This window comes from Cyrtonyx montezumae, unplaced genomic scaffold, assembly GCF_038088225.1.
Source record: "Cyrtonyx montezumae isolate F1298 unplaced genomic scaffold, pur_monq_1.0 scaffold_3, whole genome shotgun sequence".
NCBI lineage: Eukaryota > Metazoa > Chordata > Aves > Galliformes > Odontophoridae > Cyrtonyx > Cyrtonyx montezumae.
The window spans coordinates 111,462,052-111,486,427 of NW_027072034.1; the positions used below are offsets into that span (position 1 = coordinate 111,462,052).

Sequence of the window (24,376 nt, forward strand, 5' to 3'; positions counted from 1 at the left end):
CCTTTCTCAGCTGATCCCTGATTTCTCTACAGTCTCCCCCTGCCTAAGGCCTCCCAGTGATCGTGGCAAGATTTCCCCCCCCGCTCGGCTGAGCCACAGCTTCTCTTTGAGGAGAGAGCATTCCACCCACCAAGCCTGCTTAGTTTGCAAAGGGACTTTCCTCTCCTTGGGAGAGGCACATCACAGGGGAAAACAGCAACATAAATATATATATATATTAAAAGCAAAACAAATTAAAAAAAAAAAGAAAGAAAAAAACGGGAAAAAAAAAACAACACAGGAAAAGAGGGGATCCCTCGGTTCTTCCAAGCAGGTATTACAGCACATGAAATGGGGAAAGAGCTAAGATGAACTCCAACTCAGTTAAATCAGAAAAACGACATTCATCTTTCTGTTCAAATGTCATTCTTTGAGAACCAAATTATCTTTCCTGATGTTTTTCACTTCTCTAGAGAGGTGAATAGAGGGAGGGAGAGACACAAAGATAGGAATGGAGCACAATGGAGAGAATGGGATGGATGACACAGGAACATGAAGCCCTGATGGAGTGAGTTGAGGACACTGGAAACCCTCTTGCTCCAGCATAGCAAGCCTGATGTCCGGGTCACTCTTCGTTATGACAACATTCTCCTCCTTCACATGATCCTCACTTATTTGTTTGGAAGATGAGCCAATATTTCCACTGAAAGACTAACAGAGCACATTCATGTTTTTCTTCCTCTTCCCATCACACTGAGGGTTCTGGGCACCCTGTCAAGCCATCTGCTAAGAAAGGGTGGTGAGGGTGGAGATGCCAATCTTCCTCCTCAATGAGCAGAACCAATCCACTACAGCAATAGGCTAGATCCTGACTAGCCATCAGTGGCCAACTCTGCGTGCACACTGACCCACCAGCTGCAAGGAACGTCATCCTACATCTCCTCTACTCTGCATGGCCTCATCTGCCCAGCCCAGGCTGTGGATTGCATGACTGTCCCAGAAAAGTCTTCTGGCCCCAGTCTACCCACAACCCCATTCTCCACAAGCTCCCAATGGGTCCTGTGCCTTGACATGCTTTGTGTTTCCCCACAACACCCATCGGTGACTCAGAGCTTTGCCCTTCTCCTCTCATTTCCCCCATGGCAAGAGGAAATAGCCAGCACGTGTGAACAGCATCCTTGCAGCAGGCACGGCCCACAGGGGTGCAAAGGCAGACAGAGAGGCATGCAACAGCTCCACATGGCACACCCTGCTGTGTGGAGCTGATACTCTCCCCGAAATGTCATCCATGACAAGGCAGATCACTGCTTATAAATCTCACCATTTCCTGAAAACACACACACCACCCAAGACCAACTTTGACCCCTCCCCTCCCAACACCAGTAACAAACACCCACGTGCATACCAAAACCATGCATGTTAGCATTCATGCACATAGGAAACCATGCACTTGTAAACATATACTCCCACCATCTGATATAGTCCCCTGCAGCTTATCCCAGACCCAAACAAAGCACATGCTGCAGGGAAGATGCTTCAGCTCCTGTGGAGCAAGCCAGTGCAGTGTTGTGGGGGCAGGGTGAAAAAGGACTAAATAGAAAGAAAAAGAAAAATTAAAATTAAATTAAAACAATAATCAGCTTTCTTCTCTGCTTCCCACCTGCCTGCTTCAGGTCTGGTACAGAATCAGGCCAAGAGAGCCCTGGACAGGTATACAGAATTTGTGGGAGGAGGCAGTGTGTTGGGAAGAGCACCTTGGAAGCAAAGGATTTGCCTTTCCCAAAATACTTTGAACATAGAGGTATAAAAAAAATGCATACTGAGATGCTTTTGCACATTCACTCATCCAAAAAATGCCTGTGACACACATCTGCACACATGACCCCTCACATCGCTTTGTGCCTGCTGACTCACATGCTCACTGAACAGCTCAGGCTCACATCTGTGCTTGCTCTGACCCATGACAGATGAAGGTGGATGGGAACAGCTGCCCGCTCTCCTCAGGGGACTGTCCCAGCCTCCCCAGGAGGAAAACCCACCAGCTGGATGCAGCAATTCTCTCCAGCCAGCAGAAAGGTCCAGGAGAAGCAGGGAGGTCTTTACACTACCGCCATAGGTCCCACACCTCTCCCCTCCTCCTGCCCAGGTCTCCCTTCAGTTGGCTGAGGAATTTGTCCCCAGGCATCACCCTGGGAAGAAGAGGAGGGAGAGAGGATGGAGACCACGGAGAAATGGCACACCCAACCTGGAATCAAGGAAAACAGAAAAGAAAGGAACAGACAAACACCCGACTCTTTCCCTTTGTCTTGAAGTTCTGATTTCCCACGTGAGTCCTAGTGGTCTCAACCAGCCCCCTCCACTTTTCGGTATGGGTTCTCCAGCAAGTAGTGGAACTGCTGGTAGTTCTTGAGCAGATACTTGGGAGCATACATGTGCTCCTTAGGGTCAGCAGGCGGATATTCCTGCGTTGTACCATCGAACCAGCCACCAGTTCGGATCAGCTCCCGGATATAATTGAGGTCTCGTTTATCCTCATAGTCACCCCAACGGGGGAAGTCCCCATTCTGGGCTGACACCAGTTTGAAGTAAATCCCCTCTGGGGTGAAACACCAGGAGCAGTGCCAGCCAGCAAAGTGGAGGGGGCTGCCCAGCGACCACTGCACCAGAATGTGTCCTGTACTGTTCTCATACTGCCGGAAGCCAGGCATGGTGTAGTATTCACGGCGCCGCAGACGGATCCCATCGGTAGCGTAGACAGCCTGAAGCATCCCCATAGTGCAGCCTGAGACCACCTCCAAGGTGCCTGGCTGCTTCCAGAAGAAGCCGTAGAGAGACTTGCGCATGTGAAAGGCGAAGGGCTCCGTCCAGCCATCGTACAGCTTGAGGAAGAGCACACCATCGCGGGCTGGGATCTCATCAGCATCATCAATGATGAAGACATCATCTGGGCGCAGGTTGCGGAGGCGAGAGATACCATCACGGGTGAGGAAGGTGCGCAGGTAATCATCGGCGATCCAGCCGTCCTGGCGGCCACCAGCAGGGAAGTGGTCCAGGAAGACATAGAGCACTTTGTGGCGGATGTACTCATAGGAGCCGTTGAGGAGCATCTCGCGGAACTTGAGGGGCCGTGGCTCTCCGTAGGCCGTGAAGTTCGACTCGCACACCACAAAGACGTCAACCACATCCCCCAGCTCATGGAAGCGGACATCCAGCAGGTCAAACTCATGGTTGATGTTGATAGCATTGATGACCCGCCGGGGGATCTCCCGTGGCACCAAGCGGTCCTTGGTGGGAAGGTTGGAGTACTGGACCACGGTGGGAACGCCGCAGCTGGGGCCGTGCCAGCCCGGCAAGCACACACACTCCACCCACTTGCGTCGCTTGGTCCCACCGGCACTCAGCGGCTTGCGAGCAGGCCGCCCTGAGGCTGCACCATCCGCACGCTCCTCCGGCCGCCCTCCCACTGCTGGCTTCTCCAATACCTTGGTACCCGGTTTAAAGCAGACACCACCGGCTTTGGTTCGGACAAAATATTCCGTCGTGTCTTCCGGCAGCACAAACTCAACTTTGTGCAGCTCTTCACTGGCTCTACTGGGTGGCAAGGGCTGGAGCAAGGGAGAGTGGGAGTACAGGGGTGTGCGGAGCAACTCTGCACCCCCCGGCTCAGGGCTAACCTGTGTCGTGACGGGGGCATTGTTCCAGAAGAAGCTGGAGACGAGGTTGGGACTAAGTGAAGCCAGGTCCCGGGGGAAGGTGACATAGGAAAGGGCCTTCAGGAAGTGCAAGAAGGAGATGAGGCAGAGACCAGCCATGCAGAGAGTCAGAAAGAGCTTATGGCGTCTCATCTTCATCCTGTGGAAAAGCCATGAAAAGGAAAGTCACATTCAGGATTTACCAGGGTGCAAAAAAGCTTACCAGTGGTAGGAAAATAGGTTGGGGATGCCAGAAAGAAGCTCCAAACACAGCATGCATCCATGAAGACTTGAACCCAAACCAAATCCCCCATCCACTGACATTTTTAGCAGGCCTATTGCTTTGGATGGGTTGCACCAAGCTGAACCTCCTCTAGAGCAGTTACAGTTTTACAACCTCATAAAGAGAGGAAAGGTGCTAGTGATAGGGTAGAAAGATGAGAAATCCACAACAACAGGAGTTCCCTGTCTAGTGAGGCACTGCACTTGGAACATTTGTCCCCACTCACTGATGGGTACAAATAAACACAGGCCTTGAATCAGGGAAGATGGAGAAAGCAGGAGAGTAAAAAGGACGAGAGGGAATAGAGGGTACGCAGCTGAAACCCAGCCAGCATAAGAAAGGCAGTCTTAAGGGATCGAGCTCATAGCCAGGCTGCCAGGACCAGGAAAACACCTATGCTTCTCATATCTTTCCAGTGTTTATTCACAACACACACCTTAAAAACCCCTTGTTCCTAAGAAATGATAGCCAAGTTTGACAAGGGAAACTGGGAAAAAGAATTAAGATTTTCACTTTTATTCTCCTCCCATCCCTCTGTGCCCGCTATGTTTCTAGCTGTCTCTCTTTGCTTTTCATCTTCTGTGGACCAGATGCTGAGGGTTTCTTTGCATCTGGATCAAGGTAGCTATAAAAACCACCTAGCTGCCTCAGCTGGCAATGCAGTGCTGTCATGATGGATCCACGTCAAGCCAGCAAGGAGCCAGCAACGCTCAGCCCTTTCCTCCAAGCAGTAAAAACAATACAGCCTTCATCCTCTCCCTGTACTACCTGCCCTCTGCCAGTCCATGCTGGGAGTGTAGAGCTGCTGTCAGGCAGAAAAGCGATTGAAGACTACACTCCCGAAGGAGGAAGAAAGGGGGAAAGAAAACAAAAAACAAAACAACAATAACAACACAACAACCAAAAAAAGGAAGAGAAAACCCAACCTCACCCAACACTCCACCAGGGAGAACAAGAAAAGGCAGCTGCATGCTGCCGCCTAGGAACGGTTGAGGCAAACAGGCAAGGGAACAAGGTGACCTAAACACCCTTGGCAAGGTGGAGGCTCTTCCCCCAAAAGCATAAAACCCTCCATGCCCAGGAAACCCACCAGCTTGCTCCTGACACGTATGCTCCTCAATAGCAGCTCCCCACCATGCTATGACGCCTGCACATATGCCTCAGCGTCTCCTCCCTCGGCCAAAGGTCTCCTCGACAGGTGTACCACATCCCATACCATCACTTATAAACCCCATGCAGCACTCAGGAGGCGGCCCAAGCCCTTGGCCCCATGCCAGGCTGCTTCCCTTTCCCACCCCTGCACTCCACGCAGCCCACGTGCATCCTGGATGGGAGCAGAGTGGAGAAGCACCCAGCCCACCCAAGGGGAACGAGTGAAATACAACAGGTCGTGTTTACTGATTAACTTGGGGAGAAATTAATGCTGAAAGGAAAAGCCATAAATTTCGGCAGATGGCAACCACTCAAAGAAAAACATATCTGCCTACTGAGGGCTCCAACATGGACTTTGATAGAAGCGCTGTACATGTTCATATCTCACAGCTGCATTTCTAGAAGCTTCGCTGGTGCCTTTTTAGGCAGTGCCATCTCTTGCATTCTGGCTGTGGCACAAGGACTCCCTTGTAGATGGGATTTTTCCACTGTAAAAACAGAGTGCAAGCCTGAAGCCAATGGAAAAGTTACAGGATTTTCTTTGGATATATTTCAACACAGGACAGTGGAGGGACACACCACAGCTCGGCTGTGGCCTAGCTCATCAGAGGCCACCTCTGTGGTGATCCAGCGATGGAAGGCCTGGTAACTGTTCCCTTCTCTGAAGCTGTAAAGGACCATCTTGCTCTTGTTCATGCGTTTGTCGTGGAGGTAAAGCAAAAGGCTTTAGAAACCCAAGGGCATCTCTTTAAGCCAAGGGTATTTTATTTATCTTAAAGTCTTTGTTAATGTCTTTCAGGAGCAGTAGAATCACTCACAGTATCAAGAAGGAGTACCTGGCACCTCTTCCTTCTACATCACCAGTTTTGCTCCATCCTGAGGTATGGGGAGGAGAAGAGCACAAGGAATCCAGAAAAACAGTGAGCAGAGGCTGCTAGAAGACATCCCATTAGTGCAGCTCTCTCCAGTTGAGAGTCCTGTACTTTCTCCAAAGTGTTGCCTCCATTAGGTCACTGAGGCTCAGGTGAGAAGAGATGACACTGCCATGCTCTGTAAAGCTCCAGCTCCTATAGGACACAAATGCATAGCAGCCAGCATTCTCTGAGGTGGCCCAACACAGAGGACAAGTGCTGAAGGAGTCTCCATCTTCTTCCCAGATGGCTGCAATGCTCCAGATGCCACAGGAAACTCCCTAACAGAGGTTGTAGCTCCTGACATTTAACAAACTGCTTCACTTTCTGGGCTCTGGTGCGCCATGTCAACCTAGCAGGACACACAATTTGAGGAAGCAAAGCTTATTTTCCTCACTTGACATTTGTATACATCACTGTCCGTCAGGCTCAGCATAAGGCTCTGCAGCTCCTCAGCCCCTGCATGGCTGCACTGCCTCCCTGTTATCGCAGCCTGGCCTGCAGCTCTGCCAAAACAAGCTGGCCCTGCAGTACCCTCTGCTGTTCTGCTGCCGACATTTCCCAGGAGGCAGTTTCACTGCTCAGTAGTCTTTGTGAAGGAGTGGGAACATGAACCCACTCCTCCTTCTTAAAAGGAGGGAAGCAAAGAATAAAGCCCCGTCCTCTTCAGAAACCTCTTCCCCCGGAACCACCTCCATTCTCACGTGCCAGGGATTCCTCTGCCAGGGAGTGGAAAGCTCATCCACCCCTGGGTGGGCTGAGATGCCGACAGCCATCCGTCACATATATTTTCCCGTATCATCTGATCAGCACTGCAGGAAAAAATGTACTTTGAGCAGTGGCTAATTGGAGACAAAGGCCAGCAGGGAAGGAAAGCGTTATTACCCACCTTCCCCACCCAGAACATTTATGTGTAGCTGAAACGAGGAAGGAGGTACTGGGCAGGGAGACATCTCAGCTTGTCATAAGGAACCCCAGCTGCTCTGGCACAAAGCAGCCATCAGTTACAGGGAACACAGAAAAGAGCAAGAGGAGAAATTTCCCTTATGACAATTTTGAGTGAGGAGGGGAAAAAAAAAAGTGAAGAGAGATCAAGTTACTGTCAGGTTAAAAACAACAGCATGAAAAATAAAGCTTTAATGTGCAAGCAGAAGAAAAAGCTAGGAAGGGCGTGGACAGCCAGCTCCTTTTAAACAAAGCTTGTTAGGGAACATGCAGTTATAAACAGCTTCAGGAGCATTTAGTCTCAGCAAGGGGAGGCAAAAGTGCCTCTTTGAAAGGGACAGCCTTGGTATTTCCTTGCTTGAAGAAGATACGTCTCTGCCATGCAAGGGAATGGCTTTCAAAGGAGGAAAGCTAGAAGCAGTACGCATATGAGTTATCCCCAGGCACCTGTTACAGTCTTACTTTGCCATTATATCAAGTGACCAGTTGATTTATACCATCCTGAAATCATATCCTGATTTCAAGGAGCCAGAGAAAGATATACACAGCTAAGAGCTGGCAATTCACCAGTTCTAATGTTCTCCTCTGGAGGATGCTGGCAAGGGGCCATACAACAGGGCACTGGCTGCACGATAACCAGCCTCTGGGGTACTAGCACTTCTTCAGCGATAAGACTACCCTTCATTCCCCCACTCTCAGAGCATCACACATCAGCAGGGTCACAGTATCTCAAAACACTAAAATCTCAAACCACTTTTGATCTGCAAACAGCAACAGAAGGAAGAACTACTATTTGCAATAGAAACAGAACAAGCTGAAGAACAGCGAGGCTGCGCTTTGCTTAAGGATAAGAAGAGAAGATTATCCTACAAAGCTGGGCAGCAGGGAAAGTGAAGAGAAGCATGAATGTAGCAGAAGGTAAGTAGGGCTCAGCATTATCCCTCACGTGAAGGGTGCCATGATGTTATCAGAGACTGTGAGCTACAATGATGTTAGCAGGAAGTTTCTGGCAGGGTCACAGTACAAGGTGGTTTGAACACAGGCAAGCCCATATCAACTTCCATCCACATCTCAAGGATGGCATACAGCATTCTTCTGTCACCTTCATTACACAGCGCTAATGCAAAGCAGCAATACCAGGTGCTATGCATTTCCTTTGCAGCTTTGAGGCAATTGACCACAAGGTGCCACTGACTCACTGCCAGCACAGCCAGCTGGAGCGAGCCATCAGCACCGTTACCCTTCCAGTAAGGTCAGGCAAAGGGGAGAACCAGGCCCTGTCGTAATTATCTTCTTTCCCTTTCAATAATGTGGCAAGATGAAACATTCGCTCAAGGCTAGTCTGGATGGGGCCTGAGCAAACTGATCTAGTGCCTGGTTGGCAGCTCTGGCCATGGTAGGGGGTTGAAACTGGATGATCCTCAAGGTCTCTTCCAACCTGAGCCTTTCTGTGATTCCATGATTCTGTGACAAGGTGTCTGCTCTTAGGTATTACCGCAGAAGTTGGCTTCCAGAATTGCCATCCACTCACCAAGGCAGGGAGCTCATCAAGGGAGTCATCAAGGCAGGAAAAAAGGTGGATATAAAAAGAAAACTGAAGGGTCAATCTATACAAGGGCAAGGTGAGGCTGTTCAGAATACAACTGAGAAATCAAGGCACTGCTTCCCTTTCCCACTGGAGGGGAACACATGCCATACATGGCAACCACAAACCCTGAGTTTGTGCACAAGGCTTTGCAGTGCCTCAACTAATCAGTAGCATCAGTGGTGAAAAAGAAAGGTTTCTCCTCCTCTATGCACTTTTCTAAGAGACCAAAGTACTCCAACCCAGCAGCTATGATCTGGTATGTAAAGAAACCAAAATGGAGAAACTAAGATGGACACAGTGTAGAGATACCATCTTTTTACATATTGTGGCTGCCCAGCTCTTCACCCTTCAGAGGAGAAGTACCTTTGGACTCCATACATTCTGCAGTCTTCCACTGTTTTGACTGTTTTCACGTGTCTCGCCCTTGCTCTTCAGTGGGAAGCCTTGGCTAATTTAGATGCCACATCTTCAACTGCAGCAAGACAGAATCGCAGAACATCTCAAGTTGGAAGGGATGCACAAGAAGCATCAAGTCCAACTTGACAGCTACATGCTCTGCAACAGCACAGCTCTCAACTTCCAGAAAACAGAATGTGGGACCTGGAGATAAAGTGGTCTTTGTTGACAGTGTTCTGTCTCAAGACTGATCTTCCAGAAGTTGACAGAATAAACCAACATCTAAACACCTTCAGAGTCCATTATAAAACCCTTCACTTGAACAGATTGTTCTTACTGTTAACTACCATAATACTAATAGCAGCATAATTATATAATTCTCCAGCCCCCGGTTTAAAAGAAGATCAGCTCAAAGACGACTAAAAAACTCTACTGAAATCCAATAACGGCCTATGAGACACCAGTTTAATTTTATCCAAGAACTACTTGGACACCATAAGGGTATAGTACTGCATACTAAAGAAAACTTCAAGCTGGATTTCTAACTGCACGGGAATCTAAGAAATATTCTCCTCAGTATCTTCCAGTTGTACTAAGCTCCCTTGTAACCAATGTTCTCTCTCTAAACAAAGCCAGTTCCACCACAGGGATTTCCATGATTCTAGAGATGCCTCAGCACACTCTGATCCTTCAGATGCTCTCAGAAAGCACAATTTTGATTTCTTAGCACCACTATGCTAAGCATCCTTTCCACTAAAGGGAAAACAGCACTTTTGTGCTCTTCTCTCCTTCACTTACACCTGATATCCTGCAAGGACTCCTCCTCAGCCTCCTCAGAACATCTAGTTTCCTGAAGAGCACCGTGATGACTCTGGAGGCTGCATCACTACTTGGCCCCAAAATCAGGTCCCAGGACACACGCTCACATACATGCACACACACCCGAGGATGCAAAGCCTTTCTCCCAGCCAAATGCAGTACCTTGGCTGCTGCTCTCTGCTTCACGTGTGCAGGGGTTACAGGAACACAAAATGGAGTCTGCTAGTCCCATTGCCTTTTGACTGGTATCTTAGAGGAAAAGAATGCTCCATCGTGAATCCAAAAGGAAACAGGGACAAGACTACACAAAAGCAACCTCTGTCCTCAGGGAGGTCATGGGATAATCAAAGAAGTATGTGAGAATTTCCATCTAGTCTCGATGTATTGCAGACAGGGACAGGACATGGCCACTTTGAGGATAAAAAACTACACTTTCAAAGACCAAGCAGTGCATTATAGAAGCACAGAGGTGGTTTCATAGGTTCTCACTCCTCACTCACCACCTTCACAGCTCACCACCCCTAAGCTGTCAGTATGAAAGTCCACATTGGAAATCCAAATCAGCAGCCAATCTGAGTTAAAAATAAACTTCAAGAGAAGTGCCTAAGGATGAGAATAAGCGGCTGACAGCAGAAACTTCCTAGATGACAGCTATTCACTTCTCACCGAAGCTCTAGTTGCATCACGTAGTTGCATCCTCAGACACGCAAAGGGACAGGTCACTTTTTGAGCAGGGTTCATCTAACAAAGCCTCCAGGGAGGTTCCCAGTCAACTGTGGTGAGCTAGCCACTTTCTGGAAGCATCAGGGAAGAAGTACGTCTCAAGGACAGATCTGGAAGAAATGCTTTCAAAGCAGACCCTGGCAGGCAGTCCACATATGCTGAGCAAGTCAAGAATCCTGAGAACAGCACCAAGATGAGCAACCAAGATTGACTCAGAGCTGAGCACCAGATCACGCAAGCAAGAAGCACCTGACACCACGGCAATGGGCTTAGTGCACAGGTCCACAAAGGCAGGAATAAACCATGCTGCTTTTGGTTATTTGTGAGGCCGGTGGCAGTTGTTAGTGCATCCCCAGGATAAAAGTTCTCCAAATCAGACAGAGAAGGTGAGTCATTAAGCTCCAGAAAGACAATAAATAATGAGTGGCCACAAAGCAGAAGCAAGATCCTAGCAGCTACAGGGAAGAGCCAGCCCTCCATCCCCGCCTTTCTTCCTCCCTCATCCATCACCAACCACTTGGGGTTTGGCAGGGCACTCACTTTCCCACAGTAGCTGATCTATTACTCTTTGGAAGAGCATTCCCAGCCCCTTCCTTCCCCTCCCTCCAGGCCACAGGGGTCCCCCGCTTGGCAGCCCCCAGATCCCCCTCTTCTCTGAATGTCTGGTGACCAGCCAACCCCATGCAGAAAGCATTAACCCCTCTTCACCAGGAGCAGCCAGAGAAACCTGACTCCACACTGAGAGCATTCTCTGGGTGTCTCCCCCTCCTCCTCTTCTCCTTCCCACCCCTAATTCCCTCCCACACCCCATCTCCCTCCTTCTTCCCCCTTCTGCTTCTCAAAAACCAATTCCAGCCCCGGGAGCGTTGCATCTTCCCAAGAATGTTACACGACCCCATGGGAATTTTCCTTGGACCAAGAACAGACCCTTATTTATTTGTCTCTTCTGCCTTTGTTCCTCATTTCCTCTTTCAAGACTTAGGCAAGACCTCGACACAGTGCCGCCTGGATCCCCCGCTGCCACTTCACTTTGTTATTATTTTCAGGAGGAGAGCGCTGATAGGCGGAGAGCTCTTCAATGCCTTGCCTCAAGGCAGGAGCGAATCAGCCCAGACACCCACCTCCGGGCTGGGCAAAGGGCACGGGGCTCTGCAGAGAACCTCGAGCTCCAGCTCACAGAGACAACCCCCTGCCCGTGTAATCCTCCTGGCTGCAGCGCGGCAGCCCCTCGGATTAAATCTGCACAAATCAAATCGTCGGTAACGGCTCTGTGCCGGTAACAGGCATATGGCACCACGAAGAGGGGCAGTTTCCCAGAATGAAATCAAAAGCCTCCTAATGCACTTAGCTCAGGGTCACATAAATCTCTCTTCTGCCTCCTGCAGAGTGCTGGATCTTGTTTACAGGCATTGCAGCAGGCCTAGGTCTCAACAATATGTTTATTTCTCTTTACAAACATTCCCTTTCACAAAGCAAAGCAGTGTCCTGATCCTCAGATTAAGCCAAGCAGAGAGGACTACAGGGCAGGTCTACGGAGAAAGAGAGCTTGTTGTCATCAGCGAAGACAAAACACCATAGCAGACACCACATAGGCTGCTGTAACACCTCTCTTCCCACTTTTCAGCGCTGTGAGGCTGTACCTCCAGTGCTGTGCTGAGCTTTGGGCCCCTCACTACAAGACATGAAGGCCCTGCAGAGTGTCCAGAGGACAGCGGAGCTGTGAGGGGTCTGCAGCACAAGTCTGATGGGGAGCAGCTGAGGGAGCTGGGGCTGTTCAGAGTGGAGAAGAGGAGCTCAGGGGAGACCTCATAGCTCTCTACAGTGATCTGGAAAGAGGTTGCTGTGAGGCAGGGGTCTTGTCCCAGGTAACAGCGAGAGGATGAGAGGACGGCCTCAAGTTGCACCAGGGGAGGTTCGGGTTGGATATGAGGGAAAAATTATTATTGGAAAGATCAGTGCTGCAGTGGCACAGTCTTCCCAGGGAGATGGTAGATTCACCACCCCTGGAGGTGCTCCAGAAATGTGTGGATGTGGCACTGAGGACATGGTCAGTGCTGGGGATGGGTGGTGGTTGGACTAGGTAATCTTAGAGGTCTTTTCCAACCTTAATGATTGTATGATTCTTCCCCAAGACTGCCTTACGTCTCGGGGAAGGATGAAGAGGAAGCCAAGGGTTCATCTCAGGCTGAAACCCAGGTGGAGCCACACAGCTCATTGCAGAGATCCCCAGTGGTTATCTGGCCAGCTCCTCCCCAATGTAAAAACCACAAACTGACACCACACAGATAGTAACAGGGAAGCTGAGCCCTTTGGTTCAACAGGACAACACAGGGCAGTTAATGCTACAACCTCTTGATCACAGACCAAGTTCCTTTCTCCTTTCATGTGACATAAACATTAATCTTGAATTCTGTTTCTGAGAAGTTAGCTGCCTGCCCAGCCATGCAAGAAAGAAATGAGAAGAGGAAGGCACTAAAATCTCATATCTCAACACTCCATGGGGAACAGAAAGGAAGTGCAGGGCAGAAGGGACTACAGTCACATTTTGAACACCTTGCAGAACCTGATGTACTGCTAAAAAACACTTGGGCAGGACTGCATGGTTTTTCAACAAAAAGCATCTGAATATTTCAGAATCACAAAATCACTAAAATTGAGCTAGATGATCTTGGAGATCTTTTCTAACCATACACCTACCACCAATATTACCCTGCGATGTCTGTATTAGCTCCACTGCATTGCCCTGTAATTGAGTCATGGACCAGATCCAAGCATCAGATTTACCATCTCCAGACTGACATCATCTTCTCACTGCAAGGACAGTGCTCTGGGCTCAGGGAGGCCACACCACAGAGATGCTCCAAACCTGAACGATGCAAAGTGAAACTGCATTTTTTTCCAACGAGAGCATCCAAAGTGCAATTCAGCTGCATCAAGGCACATGCATGCAAACACGGCCAGAAAGGAAACCCACAGCACTTCCTCACTGCTCAGTGATAGGACCTGGATGCCTGACAAACACCCTTCCCTCCCCCCCAGCGCTCACAGGAAGCAAGAAGACTCTGTTCCAGAGCACAATGGCACCATAAATAATTCAAGAGACTGCTAAATTATGCAGAAGCAATCCCATCATCCCCCCCTGCCCAGGCTGGGTGCAGGTGTGGTCAACCCTTGCTCCAAAAGTTGCTGCTAGATGGGGAATTTGAGGCCACGGAGGCTCAGTGCCAATGGCGCATATACAGGAACACAGTGGCCACTTGCATCACACAGCAGCACGACAGGAGGTATTTGGGGACACCCAATAACGAAACAGCCATTTCTTTGGGTCACCTCTTCTCCAGAGACCTCACATGGCCCTAGAAGGGAAGCAGGGCCCACGGTCCTCCCTGGCTGTATAAGACAGCACAGGGAGAGGGGCTGGGAGGCAGGTGTAGAGAAATGGAGTGTGTTCACCCCAGGGCACCGCTTACCCAACCCGCGCGTGTTCTCCTGCCCCACACTGTGAGTTCCGTGGGCGCAGGGCTCACCCACAGCTCCTACCTCTTCCAGCTCCCACAGGCTCTGAGCTGTGGCCGTACCCAGTGTGCTCCAGCTACAGGGAGCTCTGTCGTCCTCCCCAGTGCCCAGCCAGAAGCATCTGCGGTGGCAGAGGAGGAACTGAAAGCGCTGCCATCACCCTCACTTCAGCCTCAACTGAAAATCACAGGGCTGCAGCTTACCTTCCTCTTCCTCCTTGAAGAGCTCGGCATCAGGGAGCGGGGCTCCCTTCGGTGCCACGTTGCTGTCTGCCGGGCTTCACTATCTGAGAGATGAAACAGGGGATCCTAATGCAGATAAAGTCAGCGGAGCAGCTCCCTGCGTTAGATCGCAGCTGTTTGAAGGCGTTCCGCAGCGGCACTGATTTGCATTGGGCTCTCAGTGTGCCTCAAGCCCGCTCGCTGCGGTGCTGCTATCATGCAAAGCACATGCAGAGCAGCACCCCAAGACAGAAATTAACCAAAAGACCCAAAGGGATGGGTGGCAGAGTGACTCTGCTCATCAACCCCGGCCCACCTGCAAGGGCTGGCACACCAGGGGACAATGGCAGGGTGCCGCTGGGATGGGGCAGCAGATGGAGGGGGAAGCAATAGCCATGGAGAGTAGGGCAGCATGGAAGTTACAAGCAACTCCAGCTCAGCCATGGGGCATTCCTCAGAGCCAGCATCATGCTCACCAAACTGCCTGAGCACCCCCTTCCTGACCCCATAGCCCCACTGTGCATGGTCACAGTGGGTCGATGGTTGGACTAGATGATCATAGAGGTCCTTTTCAGTCTCCATGATGGTATGATCCTCTACAGGCAGGGTTCATAACCTGAAGCAGCCCTTACAGGCACCTCACACTGTACCAGCTGGTGCCCCCCCCACTGCCTTCCCTGCTAGCTGCTGTCGGCTGTGCCAGTCTTTGTTAGCACCACCTCCTCCAGCCACGTCCCACTGATTGGGTCACAGACTCTAACAATGTACAAAGAGCCCATTTTAGAGCCAGTAACCCCACCTCAAACCTCGCCAGCCTGTAGGAATGAGTGCTGGCCCAGTGAGCCCCATCCATCCAGCATGTTTCCTGGCTGCTTTCCTCCACTTTTACAATCCAGTGCATGAGGAGGGTTAAATAAATTTTGGATGTCAGGTGCACTTTGAGGATGCTGTTCAGTGGACAAGAGGAAGCTCAGGCACAGCACGCTAAGAACGCAGCTATAAGCCTTGCCATGAGACATGGGACTCTGCCTGCTGACAGGTCCAAGCAAGTGAGGGGCAGAGAGGGAAACGTATCTGAACTAAGGTGTCCTTCACACAACAACAGCACCCCCACTCACTGTCCCGAGCAGCTCCTGATGCCTGTACTCGTGCCTGCATACATACAGCAAGCTTGCTGTGGCCATAAGCCCTATAGAAGGTCCCACACTCATGTAAACATACCCAGCAGGACCTCATTGCATGCACCCAAACACCCACCTGAGCCTCACGTAGCCACTATATAAGGACACACGATGCAGTGTGACACTGAGCTGGCCACAGAGTCACACTGTGCATCAGCCAGTGTGCGTGGGAACGGTTAGAGGAGGATAAACAAGGCAGAGGAGCAGCACAAACACCAGCTCCATACCTACAGACACCGAGGGCAGCTGTGACTGCAACCTATACATCGAGCAGCCCCCACAGCCCAGCTGTCCCCATCCCCTGGTGGGGCTCGAGGCCCACAGTTACAGCTGTGGGTAGCTCTTGCAGTGCAGGTGTACCCACTGGCTTCTACCTCCTCTTCCTGACCGCCTTGCCACGGTGATCCCCATGAGCCACACAGGTAGATCCCTCTTCTTCCAACCTTACCAATATGTGGATTGGAGGGATGCTGATGTCCCACGCACCTCTGGTGGAGATTAGCTCCAGCAGTTCCTCATACCATAGGTGGGCAAAGGAGACAGAAGTGGGGCCACAGCACTGGGAAGCAGGCAAGAGCTCACCTGTAGCTGCCAGAACCCCTCCCATAAGGGGATAATTGCTGTATCCAGAACATTGATAAACAAGCCATGCAGGTACTGGCCTCCCCCATGTGGAGGGAATGCTGTACCTTGCAGTGCATTTCTTACCCGAGAGCACAGAGGGGCTGTAAACCTTTGGGGGACTTTTAGGTCCCATTCCCTCAGCCATTCTCTAAAGTCTGTATTATATCACTGTGTACTCCCCAGAGCAGTGCACTGGGCTCTACTCTACCTCCCCAGCTTGGAGGGTGCGTTTCCAACATCACCACAGGGCTGAAAGCAAAATACAGATGCTACAGCTGTGCACAGGGAGCTCTGTAATTGGGGGAGTGCTAGAAGGTGGGAAGCCTGTGGGTTTTCCCTCCCCTCTGAGACAGCTCTTTGCTGTCTAAGGGTCAAGGGATGGCAGATCTTACAAGATTTCAGCTCTCCCAGAGGAGCTGGCTCCAGCAGCAGGGTCTTGCCAGTGACTCACTAGTCACAGGCTGCAGCTGGACTCAAACACCACTTCTAGGCAGGGACCCATGGGTCACCCTTAGCAAAGGGGGCTGAGAAGTCCCTGCTGACTCGTGTCCTGTTGTGGTAGGGTAAAGAGGGACAGGAGTAGGTGGGTAAAGAGGGATGGATGAGAGTAGGTGGGGATCTGGAATGCACTCTGCACAGGACTGGGGGTTCCTGGTGACTCAAGTGCCATCACAGGCTTGATCTTCCCACTGGAAGAAAGGGATCCAGAGGGAAACAGGAGGTTGTTACAGGGAGGTGAGGTGCTTGGCACCTACAGGGTGGCCCTTACAATGGAGGGGACACGCCAGAGCCCAGCTACAGTGCTGGAATCAGGCAGGGCTCCTACAACTGCAGACCACAGACCAAGGCACTGAATGCCTTTCCCTCCCATTCCACGCTCCTTCGCTGAGCAATCCCAGAGCCGCAGCAGACGCACGCTCCCTATCACCCTTGTCACGCTCACCCAGAGAGCAAAACTCCCAAGGACAGGGCTGTGCCAGCCCGTGCCACCCCAGCGGGAGCACACAGCGATTCCCATCTCACAAACAACGTGGTTGCCCACATCCCCCCGCAGCCAGCGCTCAGCCGGGGGGGGCTCAGTCTGACGCGGAGCCGGAGCAGGGGGGAGGCTTGACGCCGAAGGCACACATGTATTTGTGTGTATGTGTGTTTGCCCTCCTACGCACGCACTCCTGTTACTCCTTCTCGCTCGCTGCAGCCTTGGCACACGTCCTCAGCCCGTGCCCTGCTCTCAGGCAGCAGCTGGGCCTCCGCTGCAGTGCCCCGGCCGGAGGCTGCCTCCATCCATCCATCCATCTATCCATCCATCCCCGCAGCTGCGGGCAGGGGGCTGGCGGCATCGCATCGCCTCCCTCCTCCCCAGCGCCGCTGCTCCCTAGCAGGGGATGCTGGGATTATTGGGAGGGAGGTGAGGGGGAGAATAAAAAAATAATAAAATAATCGCGCTCATATAAATAAATAAGGACGGGATGGGGGGGGGGAAAGAGGGAAGGGGGGCGAGCAGAACTTGCAGGTGGCGGCCGAAAGGGGGGAATAAGGGGGAGGTCCCACCGCCCCGGGGTAACTCCATCGGGAGCTGCGCGCACCGCTCCCCGCACCTCCCCGCACCGCTCCGCGCTCGCTCACTCACCCCCGCCCGGCGCAGCGGCGGTGCCCGCCGGGCCCCCGGCGGGGCGAGGCTGCCGCTCGCCCCCGGCCCGCCCGCCGCCCCCCGGCATGGCTCGGCGCCGGAACGAGGCGAGGCGAGCCCGCAGCCCCCCGCCGCCTTCTTCCTCCTCCTCCTCCTCCTCTTCTTCTTCTTCAGCCCTCCGCCTCCTTCTCCTCCCGCTGGAACGGCCGCGGGCAGAGAGATGCGGAGCCGAGCCCCGCCGGTAGCGGCGGGCAGAGCTGCGGCAGCCCCTTTTGTGCCGCCCTCCCCGCCTGTCTCCCTGTCTCCTCCCCCGGCGCGCCCGCCCGCCCCCCCACCCCCCCCGGGCTGCCGCCGCCCCCCGCCTCCCGCACAAAGCTGAGCTCCGCCGATGGGGTGCGGGCGGGCGGCGGGGCGGCCCTGAGGTTCCCCGCTCCCCCCCGTAGCATCCCTGCACCGCCGTTGAGGGGAGATGCGCCCGGCGACGTGCAGGAAGTTTGGCTGCCGTGCCAGAAATAGAGCTTTGCGTCTGCTGACTCTCCATCCCGCGCCCCGACCGCAAAAGCTGCCTTTGCACGGTTCAACTTTTCCCTGCGTTCTTCCTCATTCAAGGCCGGTTTGGTGAGAGTAAAGCAAAGCCCAGCAGAGCCCAAACAAACCTGGCCGCAAATAAAGCGAAACACGGGCGTGGGATCGCACCCCTTGAAACTGAGAGCTACAAAGGTCAAAAGGAAACAGCACTAGAGAACACCCTTCCTTGTAAGTTTCTGGGAATTTAGAATAACAGCGTGTTCAAAACAAAGTATTGGTGCCAATGCCCCTCCAACCCACTGTTATCTGATGAGTGAGCTGTGCCACACACCAGCACAGTCAGCCCTCACACCATTCCCATGGGGACCCAACGGGGATCCACAGGAGGTCAGAGAATCACTAAGGTTGGAAAAGACCTCCAAGATCGTGGAATCATAGAATGGCTGATATTGGAAGGATCCTTAAAGATCATCTAGTCTCAGTGCATCTGTCATGGGCAAAGTTGATCATCAAGTCCAACCTCCAGCCCATCCCCACCATGCCCATTGACCATGTCCTCAGTGCCACATCCACACGGTTCTGGAACACCTCCAGGGACAGTGACCCCTAAATGCCAGCACCAAGGTCTTCCTTGCCAAAGGGCTGTCCCAGTGTTAAGGCCAAGGTTGAGATGGTCTTGGGGACAAAGAGTGCAAGTGAAGGAAGAATTTCCCCTCTGCAAACTCGCCTGAAGGATGACTGAAGGCAGCCGGGGATGAGCTGGGTTCTGTATACCTCAGTAGCTCTGCAGAAGTACTGAGGGGGGGGAATGAGGCTGGAGGAGGAAGGAAATGATACAACAAGTGAAGTTCTTGCCATAGAAGTGAGCTGATTTTGTGGCAGAATGTAATACCGCACCAACTAAGTCCTTGAGGAACAGCACATTGGTGAGAGCATACCTCTGAGATGACAACATCTCCATCTCCAGGCCTGGGAGGATGCTCCCCAGGACAGCCCAACAAAGAGCTGGGCTTGGATGGAGCCCTCAGCCCCTGCGTCCCTGGGGAATTTGCCTGAATTTCCCTCAGATCTGTGTCAGCTTTGAGTGATGGCAAGGGATGGTGTTAGTTTTGCTTGTGGGAGTTATTTCAGCTCCAGGAGAACAAATCCTGGTAGGGATGGGCAGTGATCTCCCAGTCCTTTCCTACAGCCAGTGAACGCCCATCACAGAAGGGGAGATTGGCACTGATGGGAAGAGAACAGTGCTGGTACCCTGCTCCCAAGTAGGACCTTGCTTCCAAACCCCTGTGTCTCTGGGGCTGTGGACCGAGACAGAAAAAAATCTTTGCTTTTGCTGCTTTGACGGCAGCAGACTGAGGCTCAGACGTACCATCCAAACACCTCCTGGATTTTAATTTACGTAGCCATCTTACCCTCTCCCAAAGGTAAAAACCCCAAACCTTTAGCTCTACTTTACATAAAAGCAACTGAAGATTAGAAAAACTATGTGATTCGCTGGAGGCCAAACTGTGGTAGGGGTGAAATTTGACTGTGGCTCCCAAATTATCATCCCAACCGTTTTTGCTCTGTAGTGTTTTCTCTCTGCTTTGCATACTTCAGTCTGAGACATGCTGGACAAGCTGCCTTGGGATGAGGAGTCATTTTTAGCCATGTTTTTTACAGAAATGAAGCTGTCACCATCACGTTGTCTATCTGCCTGTCTATCAGCCACCCACAGCACGGTGTGAATCCACCGACCAACTCCAACCATGTTGCAGCAAACACAGATCTTCCCACACCACCATTGGGATGTGCTTGCCTACAAGTGGGAAGGGAAGGGAAGGGAAGAAGAAGGAATGCTCTACTGGGAAGTGAGGGGCTCTCTGAACGATGCTCAGTGCAGGGAAGAGAGCTGGGACATCCTGGGGTGCAGCAAGCACAGTCATGAATAGGACAGAGAATGCTTGTCCTACACTCACAAAGCAACTTCTTTTCTCTAATCCCCAAGGGCTGCTCCTGGGGGAAGAAGGCAATTACCGTACTGCAATGAGTTCACCTTAAATGGTCTAAAACCCAAATCTCTGTATGTAAATGAATTCTGATGGGATGAGCAAGATGAAGCATTGCCAACCCTGGCTCAGTTCCTTGGCTACCCAACACTGACAGCGCTCCATTCTCCTCAGCAGTGCATTCAACCCCACAAATATTTCTGCCTCTCCCTGCCCCATACTACAACCTCTCCAGGTGCAAGGCTTTCAAGCAGAACCTTTTCCATGTGTTTTCTAGTTTAGGTGGCTCTGGTTTCCTTTTTCCTCCCCACCACTGTTAATACAAGCATTTTCCACCATGTGGCCATTGCTGATAAGTGTGGCTCTTGGGCTCCATACATGCAAGGAGCCTAATATTTGGTTAACTCCTCCCCACTGAGCCACAGAGCCCTACTAGTGACCCAGCTTTCACTGCGTAGTATCTCAGAGAGGTCGCCTCACTTTACCCTTTGGTATTCCAGCCCTTATAACACCCTTTCCAGTCCAGCTCTGCAAACAAAGTGCTCCTTTGAGCAGGGCACTCCTGAAATCCGATGCCCTGGTTCATATCGCACTGCCGATGGCAGGGAGGAAAACAACAAAGTGATGTTTCTATTGCTGGTCACCAAAAAAGTAGGGTAGGACAAGGGTATTTATCTCTTCCTCCAGTGCTCCATGGCCTCAGATCTGAAAAAACAACTGTCACTGGCAACCACCATTGCTAGCAATCAGGGTACAGCAAGAAAATGGGATGAACAAACCCCTGATAGAATGCTCAGGGGCCATCACTAACAGGACCCACCCAGAAACAATGCCTCGTGCACTGGGGAAACAAACAAATGCTGTTAAACTCTGCTGTGAAGTAACATAAAACTCTGCCAGATAAGGATTGTTTGCTCTCACTGAGGGCAGCCCTGCTCCCTAGGCTGTTTGCTGAAATGCATTTGTTTTGTTATGTTTTGGCTTGGTTTAGTATTTTTTTCCTATTGGCGATGTTAAAGACAGCAGTGGGGTTTCATAGAGCAGTCACATATGATAGAATTGTAGACTCATAGAATCATTCAATCATTAAGTTTGGAAAGACCACTAAGACCATATAGTCCAACTGGGAGCCCATCAATCCAACCACCACCCCGTCAGTCCAACTGGGAGCCCATCAATCCAACTATCACTCCATCAGTCCAACTGTCATCACCCCATCAGTCCAACCATCAATGCAACAGTTCCACCATCAACCCATTAACTCAACCACCATCCCATCAATCCAACCATCAGCTCACCGCGAGCAGCAAAGCACTGTGAGTCCTGATGTCACTAGATGCCTTTATTCCCAATAGCCCTTTCTGAGTGTGACAAGCAGCCCCAGAGGGGGAAAATCCATGTGTGTGCTCAAGCTGGCTGCTTGGCCACCACATCATCTTCTTGCTGCGCTTTCTCCCATCCATTCCCTCCTGTCTGAGCTCCCAGTGCCACCTGCAGGGTGACAGCAGCTCCTTCCCCCGAGGGCCTGTGATTTTTGAGTTAAAGCACTCTGGAGCGAACATATCCACTAGGGTCGTATCAATTTCCCAGGCCCCTGTGAGTGATACAGCATGTCCAGATGGGGAATTGGAAAGAAAACAGCCTCAAAACCAATTTCATTGTAATCGGCACCAGCTGCGTGTGTTGATAAGGCCCTGATAACATTGCAGAGAGGAGGTATTGATGTCGGACAGCCTCACAACTCCAGCTCTGGCTGGAGGCAGGCACTAATGAGTGCCCCAAAATCATCCTCTACAGTAGTGGCCAGGCAGTCTAGGGCCGGGAAGTGGTGGGAGCAGAGCCTTGCAAAGAGGCTTCAGTAGTTATGTGTGCCCCAGAGTGCTAGGCAGCAAAAATGGGACGAAACCTCCTGTGTCCCAATAGGTGCTGGAGCAGAAGAGAGGCTGGTGTTGTCTCCAGATAGAACTTTAGCTCTCGGCCATTCTTATTTGTCTTTGCTCCTTGCATGTTGTGAATAGATATTAGCTCGAGCTCAATGGGCTCCACGCAGGTCTTGGAGCCAGATGATTCAAGCTGGGATTTGTTCCACATCTCGGGTTTCGCGTGTTTTCTTTAGCTGCATTTTAATTGTGGGGTTTTCCTTTTCAGTCGGTGAGCCGTGCAACACAGGAGCCGCTGTAAATATTCCAAATAAATGCTATGCTCTGCTCATGTCAGGGCGGGGAAGAAGTGCTCTACAAGAGGACAGGTTGAGTTTTTATCGCAGATCTTTGCCTGGAAGGACATTGGGAATGTGTCCACACAAAATGCCTGGTGCTGATCTGGAGAACGGTGTACAATGGCAGCAGAAAGAGGAGTGTAACTGTCTAAACAAAGACAGGCTGGGGTTTAGCTCACCTTCACTTCCACCTTGAAGCTACAAAGGGCAGCCAAGCTCAAGGGAAAGGGAGAGAAAATTATTGTTTCAAATTATTGCTCAGTGATCAGCCCCAATGGGCTGGGTTACCCATGGGCTGTTCCATGCATCCTGAACTGGCAGCCAAAAATGAGGTGCTGTGGTCCAACACGGACCTACCATATTTCATTCAGTAGATCCCCATTTGCTGCTGCTGAGGTCCTACATGGATCCACTAAACTGATCCCCATTTCCTGCCACTCCCTGCCCCATGCGTTGGACAGCTTTGTGCAGTGGTGCCTGTGGGGCAGGACAGGGGCTGGTGGGACCTCAGATGGGGTATGTGGAAGAGCTCCTACCCAGAGCAGCACCATAGGACCTCTAGGAGGTCTGGTGCACAGCTGCAGCCGCACCTTTGAGCACGGTCCCCACGCCAATTTAAATAAATAAGTGGCTGCGAACGCTTCGCCTGGCATCTCATTCAGTCACTCAAGCATCAAATACCTCTGGGATTCTTTGGGTCTTAATTTGCAGAACTATTTCCTTTCTGAGTGCTCTTTTATTTTCCTTTTTTTTTTTTTCTCCTTTCTTTTTTCTTCTTTTTTTTGGGGGGGGAGAGCTCATTTAAACCTGTTTTTCCTGCGGTGAGCAATCCTTGTGGGTGAAGGGAGGCGGTGGGGCTCTGGTTAGAAAAAGGTTTTGGTGGCTGCTGCTTTGGTGGGGATGAGCGTGGGTCTGAAATACCACGGATGCCTCAAGGACAGAACAAGCCGGGGCCTGATAGAGCGGCCTCACACGTCACTGTGAGAGGGGAAGCAACGTTCAGCCCCCCACTGCACTGCCCCTGCTGCTTTTCGGGTCACTTCAGGCTAGGGGAGCTGCTGGGAAACGCCTGGAGAGGCCCCCGAGGCACCTCCAGGGCTGCACATGGAAGGGATGGAACACAAACGGAAAGGAGCCGGCGTTGTTTTCTCTTTATTTTAAGCCAGAGACAAGAATATTAAGGGATCTGATTCATGGTGTTTGAACACCTGGGAGTGATACATAGCACAGCCTGCTCACAGGCACGAGATCTTCGCTGGGTGTAATCTAAAACAAATGTCATCCCAGCCAATCTGTAATCAAGGCCTCGCGGATCAGTGACTAAGTATCAGGGCTTAGCAGAATCCGCGAGACCCGAGGTGGTGCAGATTTATGGCTGCCTCCTTCCTTCGCCCATGTACCCCTCAGATGCACCTTCCTCTCTGTTCCCCAGCTATCTGCTGAAGGTGTCCCTCTGGGGTCTGCACTGGGACTGGTTCTCTTTAATATCTTCATCAGTGACAGCAGGATCGAGCACATTGTCAGCAGTGTGCAGATGACACCAAGCAGACTGAGCTCCTCAGTAAGGATGTCAAGGGCTGACTAGATTCTACATCCCCTGACACTTTCTTCAGCCTATGCCCTAAATAGCACTCAGCGGCCATTTATCATGGCGGGTCAGTTCTCCAGCAGCTTTTATTCAGAGATGCTGGGATAGTTATTCTGCCTGCTGAAACACTCCACTGAAGCTGCCATGCATGCACCAGCCACCTCAAAATGAAGTTTGTCACAGCATATCCTCTTCTCATCCCTTGATGTGCTCTATGGGGCCACACCATTTGCCTTCCTCAGAAGATGTGGATCCAGGTAATGCTTCCCTATGCAAGAACTGCAGCCCCATGTGCTGCCTAGGTAGAGAAGTGGCTCCAATTAGAGGAAATCATGCCGTTCCTCCTGCTTGGAGAGCTGCAGGTCCCCAGCCTCCTTACAGCTCGGTGTAGGGC

The 24,376-nt window shown here is 51.4% G+C and overlaps 1 protein-coding gene across 3 annotated transcripts in view; it reads right to left on the minus strand.

Annotated features, from left to right (window-relative positions):
• Positions 1 to 291: 291 nt before the first annotated feature.
• MGAT3 (beta-1,4-mannosyl-glycoprotein 4-beta-N-acetylglucosaminyltransferase) overlaps positions 292 to 24,376 on the minus strand; it is an 84,986-nt gene continuing 60,901 nt past the window's right edge. Inside the window, exons 1-2 of one of the 3 annotated variants that reach the window (XM_065742912.1) lie at positions 14,208 to 14,298; positions 292 to 3,831 (exon numbers count right to left, since the gene is read on the minus strand). In XM_065742912.1, the coding sequence (XP_065598984.1) occupies positions 2,322 to 3,830 (1,509 nt within the window). In that variant the 5' untranslated portion in view covers position 3,831; positions 14,208 to 14,298 and the 3' untranslated portion in view covers positions 292 to 2,321. Of the gene's footprint in view, positions 3,832 to 5,044; positions 5,424 to 14,207; positions 14,299 to 17,660; positions 17,823 to 24,376 lie in introns of those variants that run through there. The other 2 variants (XM_065742910.1, XM_065742911.1) reach the window with 2 other exon arrangements.